Below are 20314 nucleotides of genomic sequence, written 5' to 3' on the forward strand. Positions count from 1 at the left end.
TCACCGGCCCGCCCTCGGTAATACCCCCGTTACCACCCCCGTTACCGGCCCCGCTCCCGACCGCCCCATTCCGCACCTCTGGCTGAAAAGAACGCACGTGTTCCACGCTACGTCGTTTATGGCCTCCGCCACGCCGCTATTGGTCAGGCTGCTGTGGGCACAGCCAATCGCCAGCGGTTGGCGTGACCGCCGCCCCGCCTCTCCCAGCGCTGATTGGCCGCCGCTCTCCTCCGCGCCAATGGCGATGGACAGCGCAGCGTGGCCCGAGGCTTCTGTTGCCGCCTCCTGATTGGTCACTGGAGGAGGCCGGGCCGAACCAGTAGCAGCGGTGGTTGTAGCAGGGAGTGCCGTTCTGCGGGGGATGCCGGGAGTTGTAGTCCAAGCCGTTCGGCGGCGCGGGGAAGAAGCGGCGCACGGGACTACAAGTCCCGAGGAGCGCTGGGTGCGGCTCTTCCGGGCCGGGCGGCAGCGGAGAGCAGGCCCGGGCGCGATGTGCCGGGACCGGGCACCGGCGCTGCGGCCCCCGCCGCCGCTGGGAGGTACGGGCGGGCCGGGGGAAGCCGGGCGGGCCGCGCCGGGCGGCTCCGTGAGGGGAGGGCCCGGGCTGGGCCGGGGAGCTGGGCCGCGGGCCGGGGAAGTGGCGGCGGAGGCTCCCGGGGCTGCCCCGTGCCCACCGCCCGCTGTGTCTGGGGGTGCCAGCGGCTCTCTTGGGGCGCTCAGAGGAGCTCCAGCATCATCTGCGCTGTTCCGTTCCCGGTCAATCCCGCCCAGGTCTCGCTCATCGCCCCCGCTGCCCTCCCGGTGTGTTCGCTGCCTCTCATCGCAGACTCTGCTTAGCTTTGGCTTTTCCTGCTTAGTTTCGTCGTTTTCTGCTCCGTTCCTTGTCCGAGCGCAGCACGTGTTGCTGCTGGTTCTTTCCTGCCCTCCAGTAACCTCATTTCCCTGGGCTTTGGGTGCACAGTGTGTAAAATGTGGGATATCTGGGGTAGGTCTCCGTAGCTCCCCCAGGACGTTTGCAGGTGTGGGTCAGGCTGTGGATTGTGGATTGTGGATTGTGCCATCCTCTTCTCATTTCAAGGGAGCTCCTGGGCTCTGTCCCCTGCCGCTGCTGTCCCGGTGACAGACAAACGCTTTGCCCCTGTGGGATCCCTGGGCTGGGAAGGGCAGAGGGGAGGATTTCCCTTGGCTTCAGCCTCCCTTTCAGCTCTGCTGGGGTCAGAGACAGCGGCTCTGCTGCCGGGGGCTGCTGAGTGCTACAAGAGCTGGGTTTGGCGTATCCATAACGCGCCAGGTCCAGGCTCTTGTCCCTGCCAGGGCGTAGCTGTGTTAAGAACTGTGACCTAGCAGTTGTTTTTTCCACTTTGGCAACGTTGCTCTGCCTTTGTTTCAGTGCCAGCAGTCTAATTTTGCCTCCCTGTGCGTTTTCCCCCCAGTGATGTGTTTTCAGCCTGCGCTGAGCAGTCGGGTTCCTCTTAAACAGCTGCTGCATTTTGGCCTCGAGTGTTTGTCTGCCAGCGCTTTCAGCTTCCAGTGAGGATGGTGGGGCTTGCAGGAGAAGGTTTGGGGGGTCAAGGATGCTTCCAGAAAGCCCTTGATGAGTGAAAGTAGTGTGAGATCACAGAATCCCAGGATTGTTTAGGTTGGAAAATACCTCCAAGACCATTGGGTCCAGCCTGTGTCTGATCCCAGCCCAGAGCACTGAGTGCCACATCCAGGCATTCCTTGGACGTCTCCAGGGATGGGGACTCCAAACCTCCTTGGGCATCCCCTTCCAATTCCTGACAACCCTTTCCAGAAATTCCTTCTGATGTGCAACCTGCTCCTCCCTTGGGAAGGGAAATTCCTAAAATCATGCAGAAAGCTGCAGGAGCAGGTACTGTCTGCAGCCTGCTGGATTCCCTCCAGGTCCTGGGGTCCCCTGTCTGGAGCGGGGAAGGGACAGGCTGAATCCACCCAGAAGGTTCTGGCGCTGGGATTTGGTTTGTGTGCAGGTGACACGGCCAGAGGGAGGGAATGTTTCACCCTGTGGAAGTGGCAAACCTGAGCCACAGTGCTTCTTCCAGTCAGGGGATGCTGGTACCTTCACTGCTAACACTCACGTGGGGTTTTCATATTGACTGGACTCAAGAAAAGAAAAAAAAAACCCAATCCATAGTTTTTGGGTGGTTTGGATCCCAGGGTGAGCTCTCCTGTGGCAGCACAGCCTCTGATGGCCTAGACCCACGTCTGAACATCACGTGGAAGTTTTTGTTCCATGCCTGAAGTCAGCCCTTCCTTTCCCAGGGCTCCACAATCCCGAGGTGCTGCTGGAGCCTCAGGGAGCCCTGCAGGCTCTGGATGGTTGTAGGGCACCGTGTGCTGGTGCCAGCTCTGCCCTGCGCCTGGGGGTGCTCCTGGCCACTCCTGAGCACTTTGCAGCCTCACTGGGGTTCAGCAATCGGTCACCTGGAGCATTCCCCTGTTCCCAGGGACCTTCCAAGCCCTGCTGGCCCTGAGTGTGGGATTTCCTGGAGCGTGACTGTACCTTTCTCACGGCGTATCTCAGCCCAGGTGTGCCAGGAGGAGAGCATTGGAGAGAAAATCCCTCCTGGGTACCAGTACTTGGATTACACAGCCATGTTCAGTCTGTTGGAACTCTTCCCTCCTGGTTTTTATTCCCTGTGCTGTCCCTTCCCTGCCTGTGCCCCTTTGCCATGGTCATGGTGAGGCACACACCAGCACATCCCTGTGCCCATGGGTCGGATCAGGGGCTGCAGGGACAGCTGGCACAAGGATGGAGGCAGCTGGTTGCTCACAGGGGTACATGTCACCCTTCTTTGAGCTCAGCAAGTCCCCCAGGAGCCTGAAGCAGCAGAACCCCAGATTACCCATTCAGGCTGCTCCTGCTCTGCCTCGAGCCGAGCTTGGAGCTTCAGAGTCACCTTCCTGCTTTTAACGAGGTGTCCTGGGGCTGGAGCAGGGCAGTGCCTGTGCCCAGGAAAGCCTCAGCTGTGGGAGGGGTGTCCCGGCACCACCATCAGTGTCTGTGTTTCGGGGCAGTCCTGCTCCCCAGCTCTGCCTTTTTTTGGCTGTTCTTATTTAACTGCATTTCCCTGGATTGTCTCTCCAGGCAAAAAGCGTGTTGTTGTTTGTTATTCAGAATTCCAAATAGTTCAGGAACTATAAAAGAACGTGAGAAATTCAAAGTCCCCTTAAAGCAAGCGAAGGACTTTTCTGTCCCCGGAGCTTTCTCCGATCAGGGGAACAAATCCATGTGTGCTGAGAGCGAGGTTGTTTTTCCTGCACTAAACTGAACCCGGAGCAGCCGGGGCAAAGCTGGGAGGCAGCCTGGAGATTGGCTGAGCTGTGGGATTTTCCAGCTGGATTTACATCTCGCCCACTGCTCCGCATGCCTTTGTGTTTACATCAGTGGAGAGCGATCCTCGCTCGCACACACGAAGCGGAAGAGGCACTTTGGCCGAGGAAAATCCTGTCCACAGCTCAGGAACCGGGCATGGTGGTGGCATCTTGCCGGCTTCCGCCGCTCCGGGATGGCCAAGGGTGAGTTTCCTCCAAGGAGAAGTGTTGGCTCCAGGTGTCAGGCTGTCAGCAGCATTCCTGGGGAAGCTGCTTCTCTTTAGCAGAGAGAGAGGAACTGGTTTCATCCCTCAGCAGAGAGCAGGAGGTACCCGAGTCCCCCCAGGAAGGGGGGGACCTGTGGCCTGTCCAGCAGCTGTTACACTGATTTTATGGTCCTTCAGAGTGACCTTTGCAAGGGCATGGAATGCTTGATTGCAGCAACCCCAGCAAGTGTGTCCTGAGGTTGTTCCTGGTGTTTCAGAAGTGGGAAATCCTCGATGTTCCTTAGGCAGGGTTTGTGAGAAGTGGTGTCCCACTGCCTCCCCTGGAATTCTGAGTCACTGGGGGAGAGTTTAATCCGTGGTGTTTGGGGGTTGTGGGACACTGAGTGGTGCTTCTATCTCAAAGCTATCAGTAGATTTGCCATCGTGGAAGTGTCCACATGCCCTGATTTCTTTTGGAATTAAGGATTTGGTGCTGTTTCTCCAAGGATCACTAATTTGATGGATGAGTGTTGGTATCTACGGGCACCTCCTGCATGTTCTCAGTGACAAAGTCCAAGGAAACTTTACAAAAAAGAGCAGGTGACTGGAATTTTCTGGATTGGTTTTTTTTTTTCCTGAAGGAGATGATGCATTTCAGCTGGATCTTTGAAGTGTTGTGTTTGCATCCAGAGGGCAGAGAAGAGTGTGTGTCACGAGGTGTCAAAGCTTTGGAGGATGTTGGGGGGAGCAGGGGGTGGGAAGTGATACTTTGTGCTTTTTGAGTCATGGCTATGGGCTCAGGTTTCCTATGACTTTAATCTGGAAGAATCCCGCAGTGTGATGGGGTGGTTACAGCTTTCCCAGGGATGCACTGAAGCCAACTGTGTGGCAAAGCAGCTGGAAAAGGCCTCAGCCATGGCACAGGAATGGGGAATAAAGGAGAGAGGAGCTTTGATTGCTTTGGCTCTAGCAGGACTCCAGGACAGCAGAATCCAGGTGAGACAAACATTCCTCTGGCTTCCTTGGAAGAGCAGAGGCCAAATCTCTCCATCCCCCCCAGTCTTTGCTGCTGCCCTGCCATGTCTTCAGGGCTTTTCAGTTGAGTTGCAAGCCCCTCTCCCTGTCAGATTTGCAGTAGAGAGACCAACAGCAGAGCTGAGCCAGCCCACAGGACCCTGTGGGGTCTTGGCAGCCAGTTTTTCTCTCTGTCAGACAAGTCTGAGGAGCACCAGTGAGCAGCAGTTGTGGTGTGAGTGGTGAGAGTGACTGTTCTCAGCTTCTGAAGTGTGAGATGTTTCATCAGGATCTGCCTTGCATGGAGTTGGCCATTCCCTCCCGAGGAACTGCAGCAGAACTGAGATGTTTTTGCCTTGGAGGGGGAGGACGTTGTTGGTTTCAGGGCTTGGCTGGGGTTTTATTCTTTTTCTTCCACCAAATCCACAGTTTAACAATGTGATGGGCTCGGGGGTCTGTTCTTTGTGGAGGATGTGGAAGAGCACAAGCTGTGAGAAGCACAGCACGCAGCTCTGCAATGGCAGGGCCAAATTTTAAAGCAACTTTTGATTAAGGTCCCTGTGTGGCAGAGCTGTGAATGTTCCTGCCCAGCAGTGACTGAGGAGGTGCTGAGCCCACACAGGACAATTTCGATTGCAGGGTCAGAACTGTTGAGACCTGGGCTGCATAACAAAATTGGTGTTGTAGGTGGATCCTCCCAGGTTACCTGAAATGGAAATAAAGTTTCAAATGTAGCTTTTGTGACGTGGAACAGGACTGAATATTGGCCTCTGTTTTAAGTTCTAATTTGATTTTATTTTTTTCTGGGAAAATTGAGGTGCTTCGTTTCACCAGAGCAATCACTTTTGATCCAGATATGGGGACATTTGAAAGTTACAGCTTCAGGTTTTAACATAAAGTATTCTTCTATCCCAAGGCTTCATTATCCTTTAGGAAAAGCACTGTATGAAATGCTTTTCCTTTCTGAACTCCATTTGTTCAAAGGCATGGCAGTGTTCAAACAGCTGTTGAATGTTCTCTCTCAGTCCTGCAGTCAGTGGTAAAAGTAGCAGCAATTAAAAATAACCCTTTTATTTTTATTGATGACAGCTCAGTACAATTATGGTCTCACTGTAAGACACTCAGAAAAGCTGGTGTGACTTTTAAGAAAAATGTATAAACAGTAAAAAGACTGTTTCAGAGATTCATCAGGTGGAGGTGCCACATCCTGTCAGTAAAGCTGAACTTCTGGTCGTGTTTAATGTCCCTCCTGCACTGACTGACATCTGAAGAGTGTAAGAAATGTCCTGCTGGCTCAGGTCTTTTAGATTTTAGCCTCCTTGTCTCCTTGGTTTTGTGGGGTTTTTCACAAGTTCTTCACCACCAGCTGGTTTCGACTGCTCAGAAGAGCTGAGTGTCACCTGCAGATGTGGTGATTTCACTGCTGGCTTTTATTCACCATCCTCAGCCAGGAGCTGAGCTCTGCAGCGGTGCTTGGGAGCCGTGTCCTGCTGTTCCCTGGGCTGAGGAGTGACCAGCAGGCTCCAGGGATCTGCTGTGGCTCTGCATTCTTACAGCCTGTGCTGTACAGGTCAGACCAGATGCTGACAGTCCTCGTCACCCTGAGGTGCTGATGGGCACAGAATAGTTAATTAGCCCATAAACACCCTTGGCACCTGCACATCTTGCCCTTGTCCCAAGGAGCTGCCGGTGCTGTTGTTGGAGTATTTCCCTGGGGATGTGCCAAGACTCTCCAGGATGTGTAACCCTTCTTGTTGTGAGTGCTGTAAGAGGAACAGAAGCTCGTGTCTTACGCCATAAATACCCAAGCTGTGAGATAAGGCAGTTCACGTCAGCCAGGGCAGGATAACCCGTGCCTGCCTTTCCCACTGGACAATTTGCCAGTCCAGCAGTTTTCTTAGGGGTGAATAACCCTGGAGAGAGCTTCAGTGGGCAGAGAGGGAGAATTATCCAGGCCCCTGTGCTGATTCTCCTCGCAGCTCTGAGGTGCAGCCCATGGGCTGATCCGTGGCTGATCCTGTTGGATCTCCCCTCAGCAGTGGGGAGAAGGAGCCCTGCTTCCCCCTGCAGCTACTGCTGGTTGGGCTTTTTCTTGCCTGGATTACTACAGCAGGATTTGAAGGCTTTTATTCTCACTCAAAAGCCTGGAGTTGATCCCTGTGATGTGCAAATACTGAAACCTGTCCCTGCCCTCCCCCACATCTGGTTATGATCACCTGTGGGATTTACTGAATATTGGGTCCCCAGAGCTTCCCTTTTCCTGGGAAGATTTTCCCTCCTCTTTGTTTACTGTAAAAACCACTGATACTGCATGTTAAAAAAAAAAAATTAAAAAAATAAAGCCAGGCAAGTAGAATCTGGATCACAGGCTGAGTTCCCAGCACCAAGAGGGACACTCATCTCCAGGCCTGGGAGCACAGGACAGTGTAGCTGGCAGGGTTCAGATGCCAAGCAAAGGTGCAGAGATTTTTACAAGTGCTGTGGGAAGCTGGCATTAACATTGACACCATCAGCTCTTTTCTACCTCCTTTTAATTTCTTTGATATCAGTTGGAAAATGCTCTGAGATGGAAAGGAAGGTGTGAGGAGCTTGTCAGACGATGCTCTGGGTGTCTGCTCTGCTGAGATGCTCCTGTGTGTGGTGGGTGCAGAGGTTTGGGCTGGCATCAGAAGCGCTGTGGCTGCTGGTGTTGTGCAGCCTGGCTGATATTCTGCTGGACATTTTTTCCATTTCTCACATTCCTCTGCTCTGGAGCAGACAAGAGCAGGCTCCCTGCTGCTGCTGCTGCTGCTGCTGCAGGTACCTTGCTCAGCTAAGCTGCAGGCACAGGTCAAGCTTATGAACAGCCAGTGGAAAATCCCTGTATTCCACATTCCCTCCCCACTTTGGATTTACTGGAGGTTCCCAGGCGGGGATTGAAGGGTCATTGCAGTGGCTCAGGTGTGCTTGTGGCACATCTGAGCCAACCTTTAATGATACCACACAACTCCTCACGCTGTCACTTTATCCCCATTTTTGTTTTCCCTGTCTCTGAGTGTTTCCCGTTGCTTGAGTCTCCATCTGTTCCATCTGAAGGTGATACATACCCTGAAAATGAGAGGGAACAAAGCTCTGCCTGAGTCTCCAGACAGCCCATGATCCTCCATCAGGGTGGGTTTCCTCTCTTTCCATCTGGAAATGACTGTTTGCCCTAAACCCCAAGAGGAATATTTGATATGCAAGGTTCCCTTCACCTTAACTGACACAGCTGATGAAGTGGGAGCAAATCCTTTGCTGCCTCTGAGTAGGATAAAGGGTGTGTGGGTAGGTGTTGCATGGATTCATATCCCTGGAAATTTGAATATTTCTCTATTTCCACCCAATAATGGGAGGAGCAGAGTGCAGAATCCCTTTTCCAGAGGAGAGTGGTGAGCCCAGCTGTACTGCTAGATGTAGGGAACCTGTGGAGAGGGGAATTTTAGTGATACACATGTTACTGGACATGAGATAATGCAGCCTTGAGACGGGAAATCCCAGGAAACGCGGCAGTTTGTGCCATCACTCGTGGAAATACTTGCTCTGCTTAATTTATGAGCACTGCATCATCTGGAGACCCCAGCTGGAGACCTCTCATCTTCAGGCTTTGAAGTGGAAAAGGGGAATCTTCAGGCTTGTGCAGAGGGGGAGAATTTTTGCCTGGAGGAAGCCACGAGCTGCAGTGGTTCATCCAAAGCTGCCAGAGGGAGAGAGGCTGAGTGAGTGGGGTTCCCATCTCCTGGGGACAGTGGCCCAAACCCTTTTTCTGCCCTCTCCCACCCTCCCTCTGCTCTCTGTGGCCTCAGGAACATGGACAGGAATAAAAGGATCCCATGGCCAAAGCCAAACTTCTGGTGTGCTGGAGCCCAGCTTTAAACTCTGCAGGTCTCCCCGATGCTGCAGCACAACTCTGCTTCATTCCTGCTGCTTCTGAGACAACTCCAGACTCTGTGCTCAGCATCTCCTCAGGGATCTGGCATTTGCAAGCAGCCAGGACAGTGCTGTCACATGTCTGGAAAACATTATCCAGATCCCTGGTTTTCAGATGGTTTTGGGTTTGGTTTCAGGATTTCTGATTGTTTTTTCTTTGTAATTTTGGGGTGTTTTTTTTGTGATTTTTTGGCTATTCTAGTTGTTTCTGAGAGTCTAGACCTGAGCAGCAATTCCCTGCTCAGGATTCTGCTGTTGCTGTTGGGTGCAGAGCTGCAGGGAGCCCCAGCAAGTGCTGTGTCAGGCCCTGGGCAGAGCCTGGCCCGAGGACAGCTCAGCTGTCACCTCTGCAGTGTTTAAAATGCTTGTGCAGGATGTGCCCAGTCCCTGCCAGGGCTCTCCAGGGAGGGTGGGAATCCCTGCACAAATCCCAGCTCTCTCACTCAGCCTCAGTTTCCCTTGTTGTAAAGTGGAGAGATCACAGTGGTGTTTTTATAAAGAGCTTGGAGATTTAGGACTTGTCCCTCCCAGATAAGAGAAAACCAGTTGCTGGAAACACCTGAGACACTTCACCTCCCCAATGCCAGGTTGAGCTTTGTCCTCTCTGAGAGAAACTCTGAGCCAGGAGCACCTCTGTGTGATGGCAGAGGAGCTGCAGCTCCTTCCTGAGGCTGTCCTGGCTCTGAAGGAGACTGAGAGCATCTTGTCAGATTTGCTGGGACAGCAGCATAATTGTGCCCTGAAGCACTATCAGGTTTCAGCAGAGGTTAAAGAAAGCAAATTCCTTGTGTTTCTGCAGATTATTGTTGTGGAATTCTTGACTTTGCAAACTTGAGCCTAATGAAACAGTGGACGAAGAGAAATGAGGCTCTTATTAAAAAATAATCATATTTAAAAAATGTTGAACGCTCACTCAGGAATAATTTGAAGGAATCTGTCTTTGTCTTCACCTCTTGCTTCTGAAAATCCAGGTTTATGTGAGTTTAGGTAAACACTTGGGCTTTGTGCTGCAGGAGAGTGTTCTCTGAGCCCAGGAAAATACCCACAACCTGCCTAACTCCCTTTGTATCCTTCTTCTTCCACAGAGCAAGCTTCCCATGACTAACAGATGCTGGCCTAGATTATGAGCTCAAACAAGAACGCTCGCTACAATCGTTTCTCCAGTGGCACAACAAGCATCACTACTTCTGAAAACACTAACGGGGTAAGGCCACTGCTGGTGGCACAGGCAGGGGACAGGGCTGCTTCCTGTCTTCTCATCCTTGCTTTTGAAACAGGGTATTTTCTTGCCACTTAAAATCTCATTTTTCACAGATAGAAGCTGTGTATGCAGTATTTCACCAGCTCAGGCAAAATCTGAAGGCTTTAAATGTCCTGACATTCATTTTTTCAATATTGCAGACAAGAATGGAAACAACTTTTGGACCAGCCTTCTCTGCTGTGACCACCATCACAAAGGGTGAGTATTTCATGTGTACTGTGTGTGATCCCAGGGTGGTTGTTGTTGTTTTACAGATCATAAAGCTGTTGGGAGAATCTCTCTGGTCATTGACCAGGTGTTGAGGGCTGGGTTTGGTGTTATGCAGCCCAAGTGTCCTGACATGATGGAAATGAGCAGGCACAGGAATTTTCTCTCCTCAGGCAGACTGAGCAGTACCACTGGGATGGCAGTGCTGAAAACAGAGTAGTACAACAGGGTTTGATACTGAGCTCAGCACCAAATCTTATTGATCCCTGTGAGAATCGTCACCAATGCTGAAAATTTCCATCTTCCTTCTGTGCCTGACTGTGAGTCAGGAGCTTTGGTAAAACCCCGTGGCCGTTTTTAGCTCAGACAGGAGGGGATGCAAATGTCCCTGCTCATTTACAATTCCTGTGCCTTGTTCCTCTAAGCTCAGCAGGTGAGGGAAGCCTGAGCCCTGACACATGGGGTGAATGTAGGAAGAGGCCTGGTTTCATTTTGGAATACAAATATCCTTCCTTTAATAGAGACAAAAACACTTGACACTGATTTTGATAAGGAAATTAACATCTGCCCAGGAAAAATGTTTGAATTACATTTGTCCTGGACTCTGGATGGTTTTGGACTCCTGAATATTTACATTCAGGCTTTGATACGTATAAGAGTCAGATACATGATCTCTATACAAATATTTCATATTTAATTTAGCATGGCTCCCCTGTGCCTCAGGGATATCCAGACCTCCCTGGTTCCAGGCAATTTTTATTGGTGACTGAGATATGTGGGAGTATAAAGTTTCTTTTTAATAGTATTTTTAACCTGTGGACCTGACAGAATATTATCTCTTTTCTGGGAAAGCTCTCAGAGATCGGGGTTCTGCCTGTGCTGATACATCCAGTCATGAACCAGCATTGGAGAATCCCTAGTCTTTTCCTTGTCTAAGGAACACTCACAGCTACAGAGGCTGTCCCGTAGCTTGGAAATGTTTCTGAGGAGCCTAAATACTTCTTTTTCTTTTCTAATTCCCTTTAAAGCTGACGGGACCAATACTTTCAAGCAGCACCGTCGGACCCCGTCCTCCTCCAGCACCCTCACGTACTCTCCTCGGGATGAGGATGATGGCATGGTAGGTGTTGTCAGGACCCTTCTGACTGGCTTAGGTGATCAGGAGTGAAATAAGAGGTGTCTGGAGCTCCTCTGGACTCCTCTGCCTGCCTCATCATTCTCTATCTTACATGTGCCCCAGGGGCAGGACCAGCCTCAGCACTCCTGGCTGCTCCCGAGGCTGGTGCTGTGGGGAAGCAGCTCATCCTGACCTGGGGCTTTAGGGTGGAGCTGCTCCTGCTGCTTTCCACACTGTTTCAACTCTGTGGATCCAAAGCCTGGGAACTACAAATCCCAGAGCCTCCTTGGGAGGGTGTACCTGGCTCCTGGGACAGCAGGAAACAGCTCCTGCAGGGGATGTCTGGGCTGTGACTGGGACCAGGCAGAGCCCTGTTGGATGGATCCCAGCTGGCTCTGCAGTTGTGGAGTTACAGAATCCATTCCTATTCCCACCTCCAGATGGGGCCTCTGACCACAGGGAGAGGGTTTGGAACCTGCAGAGTGGGATATTGGGCACTATGGACTGTGCTGGGCTTCCTACACAAACCATTCCCGTGTCTCCCAGTAACTTGGTGGTAAAGCAGTTCCCAATTTTGTATCCAGTTTTCTCACTCACTTCTGAGCAAGTTCTTTTTGGGGAATTTAGTGATTTAACAGGCTCCAGTGTTAGCTGCTTGTGGAGAAATTAAGTTAGCTAAATCAATTAAATCAAGAATAGCAAAGCAAACCTTGATGAAAGGATGGACAGCTCCAAGGCTGGACCTCCTCTTGTCCCTGGTGCTCCAGCCACATCTCACAAACACAGGCTTTCTTCAGATCTAAACATATTAGTAGCAAACTTCAACTTAAGTACTTGTAGGCTTAGGTTACAAGACCCAATTTCCAAGCCAGGCATAAATGGATCATTGCTGCTGGAGTTGGAGACTGGGGTCAGCAACAGTGAGGAGCTGCAGCACTTCTTAAAATAAATTTGACACCAGATTGCAAAGAATTTTATTGTCAGCATCCTATAAAGTTCCTTCTGTTGCTCAGAGATCTTGCTGTGTTTTATGTGAGCCCGTGGGGGTTTTGTTTGTTGTTGGTCTTTTTTCTAACAAGTCCTTTGAAAATTTGCCTGGTGTCCTTGGCAAGTGCAGCTCTCCAGCCCACCACTGACCCCATGAGCTGGGCCAGTGTTCAGGCCACCCCTGGCTGTCAGCACGGACCCTGTGGGCTCAGTGCTGGGCTCACAATGCCCTTTTCACAAGCTGGGCAGTTCTCACAGGGCAGAGGAGAGGATTTTTCCAGAGGAGGGGATGCTGTAAATATTTCATTTAGCCAGATCTGATAAAGAAACTCCCTGACTCCTCTGAAAACCCCACTGGCATGAACTGGGGTGTGCAGCCAAGAGTGGGGGAGATCTCTGCTGGGAGCCAGCTTCAATCATCTTGGACAGTCTCAGCCCACTTTCCCTGGAGTGTTAAATATTCTTTAGCAAAAATAGTGAGAGGATTAATGAGTGGTTGAGGAAGCAGCGTGAGGTGCTGACAAACCAGAACCACCTCGGTCCTGCTCTGCCTGCTGCTCCAGGCAGACTCACTAACCCTCTTAGGAAGCTTCATTTGCTTTGTCAAGAAATAATCTGGGATTTCCCTTCCTCATCACTGAGTTTTCCCTCCTCCAGAAGCTGCCAAGAGCTTCTCAACCATCAGAGAGACAGTTGGAGACGAGTCTGAGCCCTCCTGTGACCTCCACCACCCCTTTTTCTTTCCTTGCAAAGCTGCTGTTAATGAAACAAAGCAGAGCAGTGTGTTCTGTGTGCAGGGCAGGGATTACTGAGTGGCTGCTGTCATCCTTCCTGGACACAGTGCCACAGGTTCCCACCTTGCTGTGCCTGCATGGAGCTGGAGCTGCATGAACCAGCTGGAGCCTCCACCTGGAGGCTGAGGTGCTGGGAATGCAGCTCAAGATTGCAGCTGAATTTTGGAACAATTGGATACCATGGATGGAGGCTGCCTGGCTGTCCAAAGCCTGTTGTTTTCAGGGAGCTTCACCTCTGAGCCAGAGGCTGGATTGAATTGCCAGCAAAAATCTCTCCATCTTCCATCAGGTGTTTGAGTGCTCCATCCTTGGGCTGTTTGAAGGTGTGCCTGATGTTTAGTGCAGAAATGAGGTCTCTTGAGTTTTACCCTTGTTTGCTTGGCAGAAGCAAGGCTGCAGATACCCAGAGGGTGTGGAACTGCCAGCATGCCCTCTGCCATTCTGTGTTGTCCCCACAGGGACAGTGAGGGATGCTTCTCAGCACATCCCCTTCTCTGCTGTGCAGTTAACACCAGCATTATCCAAACCAGGACACAGGGGGCCGAGCCACAAACCTTCTGTGTCTCCCACCCCTGCCTCCTGAGCACGCTGCAGTTCCCCTTTTCTGTTGGTGATGCTCACTGGGTGTTGCTGGTGCCACTCCTGCCTCCCTGCAGAGCCTGCCTTTGCTGCCCTCACCCCTGTCACCTCCAAGCTGCAAACTGTGCACAGTCATTCTGGTCATTTTAATAATTTCTGCTACTAGTAGAGGAAAATGATAAAATAAATGGATACACATAAAATGGATTTACCTCATTATAACCATTCCTCCTTAAGGTTTATGTACTTAGTCAATAAATATGCTGTCTTTCAGGGAAAGACATTTGTGCTTTGGCTTGTAAGCAGATGCAGCATTTCTGAGTTCCTCAGAGCCCAGGATCATAAAAATGAAGCAGCAGAGCAGTGTGAGGAGCCAGCAGGATCCTGGTGTGCTGCTCTCCTGCAGCCCAGCCAGGCTGCACTGGGACTGCAGCATGCTTTGTCTCCGGGGAGGGCAGCAGCCTCTGAACCTCATCTCGCAGCTTTCATTGCTGAATTTCCTGCCCCACTGCCCTCCTGCTTTGCCTTTGTGTGTCTTTGGGCCTGATGTCACCCGTTTGCACCCAGGGCAGGCACACAGAATGCAGCCCCCCAGGCTCAGAGGGAACACGAGGAAAAGCGTTTTTCTCACAAGGTGCAGGACAGGGGCTCAGCAGAGTCTGGTCCGTGCAGCTTTCCCTGTTCCCTGGGCAGTGCCAGGCCTGGGCCAGGGCCAGTCCCTTTCCAGTGGGCAGCCAGGGATGTCCAGAGCTCCTTCCAGCCAACACTCCTCAGGACCAGAGGCTGCAGCCAAGCCTTGGGGAGTGTGACACGTGCAGATGCTCATCCATCGTGCCTTGTCTGGAGCCTCTGAAGCTCCTGGCTTCATTCTTCCATTTCTTTGTTAAATCATCCATTCTACTCACTGAAAACCTTTATTCCTCCTCCCTGCACCTTTTCCAGTCCACCAGCAGCATCTCTTCCAGACTAACCCTGCAGTGGCTGCACTCCAAGCTGGACTGGACTCCAGTCTCCCCATGGTCTGCAGTCCCCAGTGGCGCTTTGACACCGAGTGGCACTTTGGCTACGTGCTGATGGTTGATATTCCACCCTCGGAGACGTGCTGCTGGTGAATATTCCAGCAGCAGCATTCCCCCAAAGCCAATCCCGAGGCTGCCATAGGCAGAGGATCTCTCTGGATTGGTGCACGCGGTGTCCGCTCCGCTCTCCCCTCCCGAGCAGGAAGCGGCAGAGCCGGGCTCACAGAGAATTCAATAGAAGGAAGTCTCCACACTTACGCAAAGAAATTTGGCAGAAGTTAGATAGTGAGTGCAACAACAAGTGCTGCTGCAGAGATTAGAGACATTGCAGGAGCTGGAGCAGTCTCTGGGGGAGATTTACGGAGCTTTCCATGAAGGATTAATCCTTCCAGACCGTTGCTTTGCAGGTGTGCACGGTAAGTGTGCAGGGAATGCACCTTGGAGAAAGGGATGTGCTTGGAATTTCCACGTCAGCCTGGCTTAGGGAGTTAAACCCAAGTGATTCCCGTCCCTGGGCAGGGTGCAGGCAAGGGCACGCAGCAGCAGGGCCACTCAGTGCAGCTGGGAGTGGAGCAGCTGAGTGTTGTGGAGGGGGAAAACTGCACTTGAAGGCTTTTCCTGGAGTTTGGGAATTGTTTGCACTGACCAGAGCTGCTCTGTGTCCGCAGCCTCCGATCAGCACCCCGCGCCGCTCCGACTCCGCTATCTCCGTCCGCTCCTTGCACTCCGAGTCCAACATGTCCTTGCGCTCCACGTTCTCACTCCATGAGGAAGAGGAGGAGCCAGTAGGTATTTGGGATTGTCTGAAGGAGCAGGATTAGGAAGCTCAGTGTCAAAAGAGTAACTTAGTGGACTGTCGTGAGTACACAGAGCTCTCACGGGCAGATTTCGTGCGATGCCTGGCTCAGACTCCTGCTTTTAACTTTGCTTCCACCACTGACTTTGCTTCCTCATGTACCATTTCCCTGCCTGGAAAGGACAGTGGTGGGGCTTTTCTGCTTCCCAGGAAAACTGTAAGTCTTTGCAAAGTCCTGTGTGATTCCCTGGCCGTGCAGCAGAGCAGGTCGGGTTGCAAGGCTCAGGCTGGTGGTCTGGCCCCTGGCAGCAAGAGAAATACAATTCTCGATGGATTTGGAGCCCCATCCCCATTCAGGGCTGAATGGCACCCCACAGACTTCATTGTAAGCCCCTAGAGGGTGCAAGGAATTGTCTACATGCTGGGGGAGGATACTTTGAAACTGAGCTTGTGGCCCAGTAACTAACCCCAAACTGGATGAATAAAAGGTCAGGCAGCATTCTGCCACTGATCTGGGATAAGAGTGGGATAAGATTCATAGTTGGGAATCGAGGGGGCTATATTTGCATTTGTGAGAGCAGCATAAAGACAGAGTGAACTGCAGAGATTGATTGGAAATGCTCTGAAACGTGAGCATGGAAAACCATGGTGCTCCAGGAGGATGTGCTTGGAGCCCTGGAGAGCCGTGGTGCTCTGGGGGGATGTGCTTGGAGCCCTGTGCCTGGCTGTCCTAGTTGGTAAACAGAACTGGAGAGATCAGCCCATTGCAGCAGAAACAATGTTGTTTCTGCTTCCTAAGGAGTGAATGAGCCCTTCCTTCAGAATGCTTCAAAAACGCAAGAGTGCAGGCTGCTTTAAAATGGCTCTTAAGCTCAGGCTTAGTACAATTTTGACAACTCTATGCTCAGGCCAGCCAAAGACAAAGTCCCAGCCAGTGCAGCTCACGCAGTTCTGGTGACTCAAACCATTGGCAAAGAAGTTGGTGTGTGCAGTTTGCTGTCAGGTGCTGGTCCTGCCAGATGCTGGTGGCCCCCGGTTTGTGATGAGCTGAGGGACTCCAGCCATTCCCAAGCTCATTCTTCCCCTACTGGAACTCAGCAGATCCAGACAGAATTTTATGTTGAGATGATGAAACCCTCGGTGTGCCCCTGAGGCTCACCACTGAGGGGATTGTGTTATTCCTTCTGCAGAGCTGAATTTGGACTAATCCACGCTGTGTGTGTCCCTCTGTGTGCCCTGCAGGAGCCCCTGGTGTTTGCAGAGCAGCCGTCCGTGAAGCTGTGCTGCCAGCTGTGCTGCAGTGTGTTTAAGGATCCTGTCATCACAACCTGTGGGGTAAGGCAGGGCTCTCCCAAATATCCTGTGTGAGCCAGAGCCAAGCCTGGGCTGTCCCCTCTGTCTCTCCCTGGGGACTGTCAAGCAAAACTAGGGCTTAATTAAAATGGGTGGCTTTTCCCAGGAGAGCTGTGCTGTCGGCCACCCTGTCCTGGCCATCTTCAGTCTCCTTGTTGTGGCTTCCATGAGGTTGAAAATCCTCCTGAAGGGCTCTGCAGGAGCTCCTGGGCACCCCAGGAATGGCTGTGTTTCAGTTGTGAAGGAAGTGTTGCTTATAAAACAAGAATGGCTTGAAGCTTCATTTAGTTAATGCTTGCAAAGGGATTTGAGATCCTCAAATGAAAGGCACGAGGTATTATGAATGTTCTTCTGGATTCCATTTTACTGGGATGTAATAGAAGCTGTATATTATTCCTGCTGCTGTGCTACTTGTGAAGAAAGATGGCTTTGAGATGGCTCTAATGCTTCTGACGTGCTTCTGATCACCAGGATGGGGCTGTAGCAACAGCAGCAGAGCTCAGGATTGTTTATTGCACTGAGGGTGCTATTCCCCAGAAGTGCTGGAAGCTGGTGCAGTTTGGCTGCTCCATTCCAGAAAGCAGCTCTGCACAGAGACACAGATTTACTGGTTAATGTGGAAAAAACCCCACTGCAGGAAGCAGCCTGGCTTCATCTGCAGTCCTGCTCTGGCAGCTCTGGAGGGAGCTCGGTGCAGCTGTGCCGGGCAGGAAAAGGCCACGGGAGCAGGGCAGCAGATAACAGCTCCAGAGGGGGACTCACAGCCCTGCCAAGAGCTGGCTCCGTGGCCAGGGAATGTGGCTGAGGAGGCTCCAGGGAATGCACGGGGCAGGATCAGGACCAGTGAAATGCTGCAGCCTTGATGTTCATTAGTGTGTTAGATGGTGTTTGCTACTTTGTCAAGTTAAACTGTCAGAACGGAGAGGGGAGCTGTTTAAAGTGCTCTCAAATTTACAGAGCATTTAATGGGCTTACAAACCAGCTGTTCCATCTGCCTGACAGCAGGACAGGGCAGCTTCTGCTGCTCCAGAGGGATGGATGTGATGGGCTGACTGGGCAAGGACAGCGAGAGGCCAGGCTTCCCCTTCCCTCGAGGGCTTCTCAGGGGAATGAGAGGAGTGACATGGGCTACAGAGGAGGGTGAAGTAGAGAAGCCCTGTGCAGATGTGGAGGGTTGGAAAGGCTTGGACGTGTTGAAGAGCAGCTGGATGGAGCTCAGAGCCCTGGTCTGGGGGATGGTGTCCCTGCCCATGGCAGGCAATTGGAACTTGATGATCTCTAAGAGCCCTTCCAACTCAAACCATTCCAGGATTCTGTGATCCCATGAATATCAGTGTGGCAGAACACGCCCCTGGCTTTGGCTGGCACCACGATCATGGCCTGATCCTGAATGGGGAGAACATCAAAGCTCCAGCCTGTGTGTTCAGTGCTCTCAGGAGCAGGACCTGTGCTTCACCCTGAGCTGCCTGAGCAAGCAGCTGGGGTTTGCCCTGTGGTGCTGAGCTAAAACAGGCAGAACAGCTGCTGAGGCTCCTGAGCCACAGGCTTTGGTATCTCCCACCTTTCCCATAGGTAGCCACAGGGAATAATTCACCCGCTCTCGTTTTACGCTGACGTTGCTGTTCCTCTCTGTCTCCACAGCACACGTTTTGCAGGAGATGTGCCTTAACATCTGGTGAGTACAGAACTGTTCTTGTGTGATGCAGCCAAAACACTGTTATTTTCTGGTTTATTTGCTTTCACCTGAAGAGAAACCTGCTGAAAAATGTCCAAAGGGCTTAAAACACGCTGGCATTCAGACATGCTGCTGCAGCAGTGAGAGGCTGGGGGCTGCTGGTACACTCTGGAGCATGGGCACTGCAGAGAGGGCTGGGCCCTGCCCCTGGGCACAGGATGTTCTCAGATCCTGGAAAACGCAGTGGATAATCCCAGGATAATACATGTCTCGCCCAGGGTTGACCCACTGATTTCAAACTGAAAGCTTTCTGTGGCTGCCTGGATAAAGAGCCAGGGGCCACATTTGGCATCAACCCCTTCACCCCCATCCCCTCAGTGCCAGGGCTCTGGCCCCTGACTGAGCCCCATTGAGCTGCTTTAGCTCAGCCAGCTCTTGCAGAGCCCTGGGAGAGCCCAAGCCCCTGGCTGCTGGCCTGGGCTAACCAGCTCCTGCTTGGTTGGACTCTGGCTGCAAAAAAAGGCTTTTTTTTGGCACGAGCCTGTGCCCCTCTTGGCAAGCTGTTGTTCAGCACAGAGCCAAGCCATTGGCATTACCAGAACAGCGAGCCCTGAGGAGGCTCCCTGGGGAGCCCTGCAAAGCAGCAGCTCTTTCTTCCTCGGGATTTTTGTGTTCCATATGCAAGAGGTCCCTCTGCTTTGCATGTTAATCCCCTCACGGTGCTCTGCTGAATCAACCCCAGCCCACAGATCTGTAGCAAAAGGCTTTGCAATTGCAATCCCCATGCCTGGAGTGTTCCATAAACAACTGGATGTGGCAGAGCTCAGTTGATAAGATGGTGATCAGACCAAGGCTTAGACTCAGTGATCTTGGAGATCTTTTCCAGCCTAAAGGATTCTGGGTTTCAGTGGTTGCTGGCAGCAGGAGCTGAGTGAGGCCTGGGTGAGGAGCAGGTTATGGGTGGTGATTTGTGCTCACTGCCTGTGAACACTCACCCTTCAGCCAGCACAAGGCAGTCTGAATCACTGTGGGCTCCTTCACTGCCAGCTCCCTCAAATCTTTACAGATTAACATCAACTGTGACTTTTCTAAGCCCCAAGACAAACCAAAGATAATGGCTTGCAGACCCTGGGGGAATATTCCTGGCTCTTTCCATGGCCACTCACCTGAGAGTTGGCTGACTTGACCAGGGAAGGCAGAAAAACGCAATTTCCACGCAGGAGCTCTTGGAAATGCTCGTGCCCCGTCTCAGCCCTCACTGACCGTGCCACCCTTCCCTCCCTGGCAGAGAAGTGCCCCGTGGACAACGCCAAGCTGACGGTGGTGGTGAACAACATCGCGGTGGCCGAGCAGATCGGGGAGCTGTTCATCCACTGCAAGTACGGCTGCCGGCCCGCCGCCAGCAGCAAGCCCACCGCCTTCGAGGTGGACCCCCGTGGCTGCCCCTTCACCATCAAGCTGAGTGCCAGGAAGTGAGTGCTCCTTCCAGCCTGCAGCCTCTCCAGGGAAAGGGCTGTGCCAGCCTGGCCTGCCCGAGCCGCCCTGCGCAGCTCCTGCAGCGCTGCTCTGTTCGGCTGTGCCAGGGGCGTGGGCAGCCTGGCTTCAGGGGACAGCTCAGATGGAGGCACTGGGCTGCTGTCAGGGGAAGGACGCTGTTCTCTGCTCCCTGAGTGCCAGCACTGGCACAGGGGGTGCATTGTGAGAGCAGCCACCTCACATCTGGGATGAAACTCCGTGGCCGTGGTCAAGTAGAGAACTTGGGATTCTTTTTGTAAGAGGAATTTATCTTGGTTATGTCCTGTGAATTTGAAATCTATCTCCCTCCCCATGCTAAGTGCATTCCCTATTTTCCCTGTCCATGGCTGCCTGAAGGCTCAGCCCATCAGCTGCAGAAGTAGATGTGCCCTGTGAAAATGTGGCCCATTATTACTCTCAATTTTCTGGCCAAATGAGAATTTAAACCTGGAACTGCAGTCTCAGAGCAGGAGGCTTTGGATCATCTGACAGCCTCACAGGGCTGGTTTG

The 20314-nt window shown here is 52.3% G+C and overlaps 1 protein-coding gene across 2 annotated transcripts in view; it reads left to right on the plus strand.

Annotated features, from left to right (window-relative positions):
* The first annotated feature begins 379 nt into the window (after nucleotides 1-379).
* TRAF7 (TNF receptor associated factor 7) overlaps nucleotides 380-20314 on the plus strand; it is a 28507-nt gene continuing 8572 nt past the window's right edge. Inside the window, exons 1-8 of one of the 2 annotated variants that reach the window (XM_005523217.3) lie at nucleotides 380-539; nucleotides 9587-9705; nucleotides 9903-9960; nucleotides 10998-11089; nucleotides 15134-15250; nucleotides 16504-16596; nucleotides 18256-18289; nucleotides 19578-19761. In XM_005523217.3, the coding sequence (XP_005523274.1) occupies nucleotides 9625-9705; nucleotides 9903-9960; nucleotides 10998-11089; nucleotides 15134-15250; nucleotides 16504-16596; nucleotides 18256-18289; nucleotides 19578-19761 (659 nt within the window). In that variant the 5' untranslated portion in view covers nucleotides 380-539; nucleotides 9587-9624. Of the gene's footprint in view, nucleotides 540-3425; nucleotides 3541-9586; nucleotides 9706-9902; nucleotides 9961-10997; nucleotides 11090-15133; nucleotides 15251-16503; nucleotides 16597-18255; nucleotides 18290-19577; nucleotides 19762-20314 lie in introns of those variants that run through there. The other variant, XM_088064341.1, reaches the window with a different exon arrangement.

This window comes from Pseudopodoces humilis, chromosome 18 (assembly GCF_049639895.1).
Source record: "Pseudopodoces humilis isolate 2021_Gansu_Grassland_sample_001 chromosome 18, ASM4963989v1, whole genome shotgun sequence".
Lineage (NCBI taxonomy): Eukaryota > Metazoa > Chordata > Aves > Passeriformes > Paridae > Pseudopodoces > Pseudopodoces humilis.